Below are 10,044 nucleotides of genomic sequence, written 5' to 3' on the forward strand. Positions count from 1 at the left end.
ACCTTTATCTTCGTGGTTGTGTCAGGTGTCTGTGGCTGTTCTGATCCTTCACCCGCTTGGTCTCACCCAAGATGGCGGCTCCAGGAGTGCTGAGCGTCTTGAATTAGAAAGCAATGGATTTCTTGCTTCTGCTACAAATTCTCCCAGCTGTAAGCCTTCCAACCTTCTAAATATTCTCCTTTATATGTGGTTCAGAGTTCTGGGACCATCCCATGAGCCTGCTTAGTCCTGTATTCTGTGTTGTTGCTGACTGAGCTCCTTTACTGCACTTCCAACCGATCTGCCATCTTGTTTGTTCTTCGTTCTCAAAGTTTTAAGACCCTAGATGCTACTACCCACACTGGGACCTAGAATCCATCAGACATTAGTAAGTCACTGATGGACATATGAGGGGACTTCAAAAGTTTGTTGAAAAATTCCATTATCTTTTTTTTTATTAAATTCTTTTAAAGGTTTTATTGTGAATTGAGTGATGGTTTACATGGGAGAACATTAGTTTTACACTCATTGTTTCCTTGTAATGATTACAATCTCCTCGGTGCATCATCATTCAACAGTATTTGCTTCTGTCCATTATTTTATCATTCCATTTCCCACCAAACTGTTTGAAGTCCCCCTGTACTTTCTTTTACTTGTAAAGTAAAAGATTAATTATTTAATATTTTATGATGGGAGGAAAACAGATGGGAGAAACGAGAGACAACTTGCTCAATAATAATCATTAAAATTCTGACATTTTTTGGTAGATTTCTGAGATGTTTGTATGTGATTAGATTTCTGTCATAGTCCAGTTGGAACATAAAGCCATGGGAATTACTTTATATTATTCTTTTAGTGTAAATTTTAGTACTTAAATATGCTGTTTCATTATAGAAAACAGGAGCCCAGATTAAAATTCAGGAAGTAGGTGAACATTTTATATCTTCTTCCTAGATGTCTGTGTAGGAGCAGCATTTTAAGCACGCAGTGAAATGACTATTATCTTAAGTGTCATAGAACTATTTGATTTGATTGTGAGATGGCAAGACAGAAAGAGAGGTAGGAATTCTTAAGTAGTTGACTAGAAAGAAAGTAATATGGAGGTATCGGTGCAAAGTTATGTTTACTTCATATTGCTAGATAATTCTGTAGATTACATTGGTCAGTGGTTAGGAAGGCAGATCATAACAAAAAGAATAAATTTCCTCTTGGGAAGGCAGTCATTTCACATCTGACTTAATAAAGTTTCTTTACCTTCATTTTGAGCAAGGGTGAAAGAACATAAAACGAAATAGTGTATTCAAACATATATTTCAAAAAATGTTTAATAATAGTTCTTAGGTGTCATCGAGTCGATACTGACTCATAGTGACCCTATGCACAACAGAACGAAACACTGTCCAGTCCTGGGCCAGTCTCAATTGATCCCACTGATGCTGAATGGATGTCTCTGCTTCTCTGGATAAGGTCCCGCGTTCTGCTTGTGCTCTTCTCCCCTGATGATCTTAGGGTCCTCTGTTTTTGTTTTGTTTCTGGAGGCCCTGTTACAAAAACTTCTACCTTTACAATTGTGACAGCTGCAATTAGTCATGATAATAATTATTCACTATTGAATCATATAAATCTTATCCCCATCTCTTTTCACCAGACCCATTTAGACAAGATGAAACTATTTACTCTGGGGACTCTTTATTTTCCCCCATACTCTTTAAACTAAACACCCTCTTGAAACCTTGTAAGCCAGTCACTTCGTGCCTTTATTGCCCCTCATTTTAGGTAGCCAATGTCTAAGTTGCCCATCCCTATCTATCCTGTGTACAGAGGGGATTGCATTGATACTTGGTGTGAAGACTCCTTCCCTCTCTATTAGTATTTAGAGTTACTAAGGAGCTCTGGTAGCGTAGTGGTTACGAATCGGGCTGCGAACCTTAAGGTCAGCGGTTCAAAACTACCAGCCGTTCCGCGGGAGAAAGATGAGGCTTTCTACTCCCGTAAAGATTTACACCCTCGGAAACCCTATACAGGGTTGCTATGGGTCGGAATCGACTCGATGGCATTTAACAACAACAACAACAACAACAACCTCCATTAGTATAAGTCAGGTTCGTCAAATTGTAGCAATTTATCCTTGTTTCATTTGTCAAAAAACAAAATTTTTTGGGTGGAGTACTCTTCCTTTAGTCGAGTTCTGATTATCAAGCCATCAAGGCTAGGTCAAAAAGTTACTGTCTGCAAGTTTGGGTGTTCTTGTGCATCTCCCCTCACTTGATATCAGCTGGGTGCTTCACTCTCAGCTCTAGCCCTCTGTGGCTATGTCCTTGTCCATGGGCTCAAGTGTCCCCAGGTCTTATCACACTTTGGACCAACCAGCCCTTCCTCTTCTCTCTCTCATCTCCAGGTCAACAGGAATCAGTGGACCATGGTTGAACTCAGGCCATTTCTTCATTGCTGCCTTTCTCCCTCTTCCACTCAACCAGTAGACCAATGTAGTCATCAGCAAGTTTACATGCCTTTTTGTGTGTTCCCTTTGAGTTTCAGTCTTAGGAGGGGAGTTTGTCCTGAAGGCACTTGATTGCTTGTCTTGATGTCTTCCTGGAGAACAGCTTGTTTATTCTTGTAGTAGCCAGTCATGTTGACATTTTTGTTTTGGGTTTTTCCTGATGCTCTTTCTTTGAAGATGTATCATCTTCTGTTGCTCTAGCTGTTCCAGGCTGGTCTCCTTGTCCTTGGTAGTGGGAATGTCCCACCTCATAAGGGTTCTGTATGGGACTCAGGATTCCACCTAAGGTCCTACACTCTGCAAAGGCTTTGCAAGAGGCCTATTTCACTGGGCAAGTTGTAGAACCCCTTTTAGATGTATATTCCAATCAGTTATAGGCTAAAGATGGGCTTACATGTTTTCTGTAACATGTTTCCCAACATTCCTTTCTATCCCACTCACGTGTCTGTTTTACAATGGTAGGTAAGGGAGACCGTCAAGCATTTTAGTACTATTTCCCCTCTTGAAGCTGTGCCTAGATTCCTGTATCACAGAGCCCTTTTGTTCCAAGGTTGAGCATGCATCACTATTTACCTCTGTCCCACTAGGCCATGCAAACCTGTCTCAGTGTTCCCCTATCTATCTTGTTCTTCTGCCTCTTCTCCCTTCTTGTATTGCCCTCCCCAACACCTGAAGTAAACCCCCCACCCTAACCCCACTGTTGTGGTCACCCGATATTTCATTAACTCTTCCCTCCATTTAAGACAGTCTTATTTTATCCTGTAATCTATGTGACCTTCTCACCACTTGGATCTCTGATCCTTTGTGTTTACCTTCTTTCACATTGTAATTGTTTTGATCATAGAGTGACCTCTCAGTGCCTCTGTTCTTATAATTTTATTCTGTTCTTGACTCTTCCATTTGTTGATTGAGTTTAGGGTCATGCTACCACGTACGTCATTCTCTGGTTGTTGTCTGTTCTTGTTGGTTTTCAGTCCACAGAACTTCCTTTAGGATTTTGCCAAAGCAGGGTTGGCTTTGGCAAAATCCCTTAGCTTCTGTTTATCTGGAATGTTTTGATTATACCATTGTATTTGATTGTCAGCTTTTCTGGGTAGAGGATTCTTGGTTGGCATTTTTTTTTTCAGGGTTTTATATATATTCCCATTGCCTTCTTGCCTGCATGGTTTTTGTTGAGATGTCCGAGCTTAATCTTCTTTCACTAGCTGCTTTCAGGATTCTGTCCTTATTTTTTATTTTTGAGAGCTTGATTATTATGTCTTAGTGATTGTCTTTTAGGGTTTGTCCTTCCTGGGGTTTGTCGAGCTTCTTGAATGCTTATCTTTTCACTTTTCAGGATGTTAGGAAAATTTTCTTACCGAAGCTCTTCAACTATCTCCTCTGTGGACACATATGATTCTTCCTGTTCTGGAATGCCAATAATTCTTAAGTTATTCTTGTTCATGTTGTCCAACATGAATCTTAGGCCTTCTTCAGATTTTTTAATCCTTTTTTGTATTTGCTCTTCTATCTTAGTAGTGTTGAGAGATTTATCTTCAAGCTCACTAGTTCTGGCTTCTAACTATTTAATTCTACTCCTTTGTCCTTTCAGAGTATTGTCCATTTCTGATATTCTATTATTAATCATTTGAACCTCTTTCTGTAGGTTTTGAATTGTTTCCAATGCTGTATATATCTTATTTGATTGTTCCTGTAGCACTTTCTTGACTTCTTCCTTATTTTTCTCAACTCCATTGTATAGTGTTTTGATACATTTTATAATCATTTTTCTGAATTCCTTCTCTGGCATTTCCAAAGCCTGCCCTCCCTCCAGCATGGAGTGTAGGTCTACTTCCAGCTCATTTGCCTCAGTCACTTTATCTCATTACTGGATGTGTGCTGGTACGGTCATCTTCATCTGTTTTTTGGGCATATTCAGGGGTTATCTGTGGCCTTAATACTTAGGTTGGGTGTATAGTCTGGTATTTTTTATGCTTTCTGATTGCTTCCAGGTAGATGTGATCAGGTAATGGGCTTCCCTTTTCCCTCTTCCTGAGAAATTTCAAGATGCCACTGTTTGTCGTTGTGATGTAACTAAGGATTTAATTTTCTGCCCATTTCCTTTTTAATTTGCGTGTCCCACTGCACAATCCCTGTTCAGGCCTTCTTCCTAGTGATAAAACCGTTTATGTTGTGGCTGTTTTGCACTGCCGTTTGGTTTTAAGTGGAAACTGTCTCTTTAAATTTTGAGGAGATCTGTTTGCATGTTTAGTAGAACCCTTTGGGGTGGGGGTGGGGTGTCCACTTGCTCAGGCACCCCCTCTAGTCACCAGAATGGAGGTGTGCAGACAGCAAGAGACCAATGAACAGATACACACACACAAAAAAGAATGTCCACACCTTTATCTCTGTGGTTCTGTCAGGCATCCGTGGCTGCTCTGATCCTTCCCCCGCTTGGTCTTGCCCAAGGTGGCGGCTCGGGGAGCAGCTGAGCGTCTTGAGTTAGAAAGCATTGGATTCCTTGCTTCTGCTACAAATTCCCCTAGCTGTAAGCCTTCCGACCTTCTAAATATTGCTTTATATGTGGTTCAGAGTTCTGGGACCATACCTTGAGCCTGCTTGGTCCGGTATTCTGTGTTGTTGCTAATGGAGCTCCTCACTGCGCTTCTACCAGGTCCGCTATCTTGTTTGTTTTCCCTCCGTGACCTTTTATTGCCCCCATTGTATATCTGGATGGAAAGGGGAAATTTCACGGTGTGGAATTGGAACCAACTGGTTTGAAATCCTGACAAGAAGTGTTCATTCTAGCAGTGCCAGAGTCAGTTTAGTGTTCTTTCACTTTTCTTATCTATTATCAGTGTATCCTTACTCAATTTCATTAAAATAGATGTATATTTTTTAAATTCCCAGTGTTCTTAGATTTTTGTTCCTTATACTAGATGAGAGAGAGGGTATGGAAAAGTGAATTCCCCCTTTGAAACTGGTTTTTATTGCTTCTTTATTACCTCTTCCTCAGTAGAAGGATGATAAAGCCCGACCTGTACTGTGAATACATGGGCTGATGATTTTAATTTAAAGACAACCTAAATCATTGAATGCAGGTTTTTTTTTTTGATTGTTGTTCAGTATCCTGTCATGTGGCATCGAGCTTGTTGAGTGGAATATGCTTAATTTATGCAGGTCTTTAAAAACATTTGGCACTGACTTTTTTTTTTAAATACATAAACACAGACAAGATGGTAATATGTTTCTGTTATGTTCTCCTCTAACTGTTGAAAATTTTTTGTCAGCCTTTCTCCACAGAAAAGTTAACCATAATTTAGAGCCATTTGGATGATAATCCTCAAAAATATTTATAGATATCAGTGAAACACTTGATATAATTCTTTGTCAGAGTGGCCTTTAAAATCACATTTACGATTATTGTGTCCTTTTTCGGCTTTGTATTGGCTTTAATTCTCTATTATGTCTAATTACTGTTATACTGGGATATAACATTTGGGAGGGTCTAGGCTCTCACCTCTCTGGTAAAAGATATTTCTACATAATAAAATTAGATATGTGTGATACTGACTATACTTTATTGAGAAAACTAATTCATTTGGCAAACTTGAATTTAGATCTTGGACCATTTTTCAGGAGCAACCCAGAACTATTTCTAAGAACATGTAATAACTAGTACAGTTAATTCAGTTAGATTGCCTCTTTGTACTGTATGTACTTATTGTGCTTTAGGATGGTAATCCTATAGAAAATATTACTTTAATTGAAAAGGTCTTTTCTTTCCAGGATTGGCCATTTGATGATGGAGCTCCACCCCCTAATCAGATAGTAGATGATTGGCTAAACCTCTTAAAAAACAAATTTCGTGAAGAGCCAGGTTGCTGTGTTGCAGTGCATTGTGTTGCAGGATTAGGAAGGTAAGTCCTTACCCTTTTGTCTTTGACTTCCTTATGCCCAAATAAGTCAACTGAGAAGTTCACTTTGGTGGCATTTATTGTACTAAAAAATGTTAAATTGCCTGAAAGAAAAGGAAATGTGAGTAAAAACTAGTGTAATGATTTCTTAAAGTAGATGTTTTGTTTTATTTGTTGTCTGATTCTGATGCCATAGTACATTTAGTGGGTCATAGTTCAAAAGTTGTTTTGAAGTTGATTTAATGTAATTGTTATTATCTTTGAGCTAAAAATAAAAGTCTTAATTCATTATATTTTCTTTTTCTCCTTTTAAGTCATCGAAGGTTCAGGTCATGGAAATAGGCAACAAAATTAAAGTTATTTTGAGTTTGAGCATTCTATATATAGTTTATTCTTGAACTGTGAGATGAATGGGAAGTTGTTAAGTAGAGAACAGATGACTGAACTTTAAACTCTTGGAAAATAGATGTGTGGAGCATGAGAATTGATTTAATTAAAAAACCCTTTTTCTGTAACATTGCTTGCAATGGTGTTGCAACACTCAGCAGCAGCAGAATAAATGTCAATTTTTGACATGAACTTTGGCTCAAAATATTTGTGCAGGCTGTTGTTGCCTCTAGGTAGTAGTGACTCAGGCTATTAGCTCTGCTCTGCCCTTTTGTTTGCTAGTTTCCTTTTATGCAGTTTTATTTTGTATATTTTCTTAAGGGTTGAAATTTCAGCCTTAGTCTGAAGCTAAGGCTAATGTTGTAACTTGGGGCAGTTTTATAAGTAGTTAACTATCCTAGTTAGGTAGTCCAAAGTTGGTGCCCTCTAATATACTTTCAATTCCTTTGTTAGAATTAAAAATATGTATCTACACTTACATAGAGAACTGTTCCTAATTAATTCTCTGGCTGTCTCCCAGTTTACCAAAAGGATTTTGTTAAAGAAGTCTAACACCTTTTTAGTATGTTATAAGAAAATGTTACTAAAATTGATTTGGAATGAAAATACTGAGGCGCATTTGATAATAAGTTTGGTCATTTATTTTACTATGATGATGATTACAGACCAGGGAAGAATTTATGATTGCTATATAATGTTGAGAAAAATTTAGATGTAATACGATATTTTTAAATGATAAAGATCTCTAAATAATAGATTAGAATTTAATGCTTTACTGAAAATAGAAAGTATCATGGAAGCTATAATGATAAGAGATACTATATTGTAGGAAAATCTGATATTTTAGTAGACAGGATAAAGGAAGGCTCAAAATTCAACTTTACTCTGATAATAAGTAATCTTTTTTAATCCTTTAATTCTAGATTTGTGGTTATTTACAAATGGGCTTTTCTCTACAGGGCACCTGTGCTGGTTGCACTTGCTTTGATTGAATGTGGAATGAAGTATGAAGATGCAGTTCAGTTTATAAGACAGTGAGTATGGAGTTTTATGTTCAGAAACACATTAAGATGATACTGGAGGAATTTTGGAAAGTGTGCATTTATAGTGTAGGATAATTTGCTATGTTTGGCTTAAAACTTTGTTTGAAGATTTGAAAAATAAAAACAAAAAACCGAAGCAAGTGTAAAGAGACTCAGACTACTAGCTCCCAGATTTTAAGATTTTCTAATTTGAGTGGGAAATTTGGACATTGTAAAATATATTCAGTTATTATTTGAGTTATCTGTTGTTGTTAAGTGCAGTTGAGTCTGTGTTGTGACTCTGTGACCCTGTATAGGGTTTCTGAGGAGCTGCTGGTGGGTTTGAACTGCTGACTTTTAGCTTCAAACTGACCTTGATGTCCGTCCAGTGCATTATCCTACAGTGCTACACTAGGACTCCATTTGAAGAATATCTAGGAATCTTGAAAATGAATAACTAGTATTAGGGTCTCATTACTCTAGTGTCCCTTTTCACTGGATGTTCAAAATAACTTTTCATATGTAACTCTTAATATCCTTATGACTAAGAGGCAAGGAAGAATCCTTGCCTCTTAGATTAGAGGAGCAGGTAATCACCGAGGACTCTTAGTGACCTATTCAGGCACAAAATCAAGATGATGGTGCCCAGATAGAATCTTGGCATCAATCTGAAGTAACAGGCCATGCTAGAACTTCTGTTGTCCAGAATTCTGTGGCCATTATTATCTTGCCCTTTTCCTTTCAATCCTTTTGTTTAAAAAAAAAAAAAGAAAGTACAGTGACAGAGGGCAACATGTAGATGGGAGCAGCTGTAGGAACATAACATATTTCAAAGAATACTGTCTGTATATTTTGAGCATGCATTTTCATCTTGTTACGTGCTGTCGAGTCGCTTCCGACTCTTAGCGACCCTATATAGGGCTTCTGAGGAGCAGCTGGTGGTTTGCAGTCCAGTGCTGATCCTACAGCGCCACACAGTATTTGTTACCAATTTGAGCCTGAAATATATTGCTTGGATTGGGAGGATAGTCAGATATCTTATGTATAAACCATTCATATCTTCTAAGAAGGTTCATAAATTTGATGTTTCGAATCAGCTGTTTCATTTTAAGAAATAGTGTGGTATAGGAAATATGCTGGTCTCAGCTGTTTGGACCTAAAGAATCAGGCTGCTTTTTTTTTTTTAACATGATAAAGTTACCATTCTTGTATTTTCAGAAAAAGAAGGGGAGCATTCAATTCCAAACAACTGCTTTACCTGGAGAAATACCGACCTAAGATGCGATTACGCTTCAGAGATACCAATGGGCATTGCTGTGTTCAGTAGAAAGAAAAGTAAACGAAGGCTGACTTGATTGTGGCATTTAGAGGGAACTCTTGGTACCTGGAAATGTGAATCTGGAATCTTAACTGTGTCATCAAAGTAGTGATGGATTCAGTACTCCTCAACCACTCTTTTAATGATTGGATTAAAAACCAACCAAAAAGAAATCCCTCTCTAGCATGAATAAAATGTATGAGAAAAGAAAAAGAGAAAGGAAAAAATAATTTAGTGAAGGATGAATTTTGCTAGTGTTGGAGTTTGAATTTCTGCCAGGGTTGGATTATTTCAAAATTTTCTCTTTTTTAACTTTTACTAAATAGGTCTTTAAGGAAAACCAGCAAAACATTAGTCTGTGCAGAACCATCTGTTTGGGGGAGCACACTTTTCCATTATGCTTGGCACATAGATCTCCCTGTAGTGGGATTTCTTTATTTTTTTGAGGAAGGGTATCCTTTCTCCTGCTTCTTTTTGTTCTCCCTTCCCTCTCCTTGTTTTCCCCCACTCCAATACAGTTGTAGATGGAATAGGAGAAGTCCTTGTTGATATAGATTTGCATGCAGTCTGGCAGCCTTAAGCCCACCTGGGCACTTTTAGAAAACAAAAAACACCAAAAAAAACAAAAACAAAACCAAAACCAAACAAAAAGGGGGGAAAAAAAGCAGTGGCATATATACTATACGATCCAGGTGGTTTTTAGTCTTTATTGATGATAGGGTATTCGTGTTAGTTTTGTTTCCTGAAAACCCTATTTGACATTAGGCAAAGTAGCCACGAGCCACCTTGTTTTGGTTTTGGTAAATTAGTGGGGATAGAGCATTTTAAGAGAGGAGTCTCTCTTCTTAAGAACTTAGCTGAGAGTCGAATTCTTCACTTTTCCAACCAATGAAGCTAAGTGGGTATTTCAGAAACCTTTGTTTTCTGAAGGGAGAACTCCAG

The 10,044-nt window shown here is 37.9% G+C and overlaps 1 protein-coding gene across 3 annotated transcripts in view; it reads left to right on the top strand.

Annotated features, from left to right (window-relative positions):
- Positions 1-9,703, top strand: part of PTP4A2 (protein tyrosine phosphatase type IVA, member 2) — a 27,994-nt gene extending 18,291 nt beyond the window's left edge. Inside the window, exons 3-5 of one of the 3 annotated variants that reach the window (XM_006862173.1) lie at positions 6,248-6,378; positions 7,722-7,796; positions 9,003-9,703. In XM_006862173.1, the coding sequence (XP_006862235.1) occupies positions 6,248-6,378; positions 7,722-7,796; positions 9,003-9,111 (315 nt within the window). In that variant the 3' untranslated portion in view covers positions 9,112-9,703. The remainder of the gene's footprint in view (positions 1-6,247; positions 6,379-7,721; positions 7,797-9,002) is intronic. The other 2 variants (XM_006862174.1, XM_006862175.1) reach the window with 2 other exon arrangements.
- Positions 9,704-10,044: the final 341 nt, after the last annotated feature.

Source organism: Chrysochloris asiatica, unplaced genomic scaffold (genome assembly GCF_000296735.1).
Source record: "Chrysochloris asiatica unplaced genomic scaffold, ChrAsi1.0 scaffold00047, whole genome shotgun sequence".
NCBI classification, from domain to species: Eukaryota; Metazoa; Chordata; class Mammalia; order Afrosoricida; family Chrysochloridae; genus Chrysochloris; species Chrysochloris asiatica.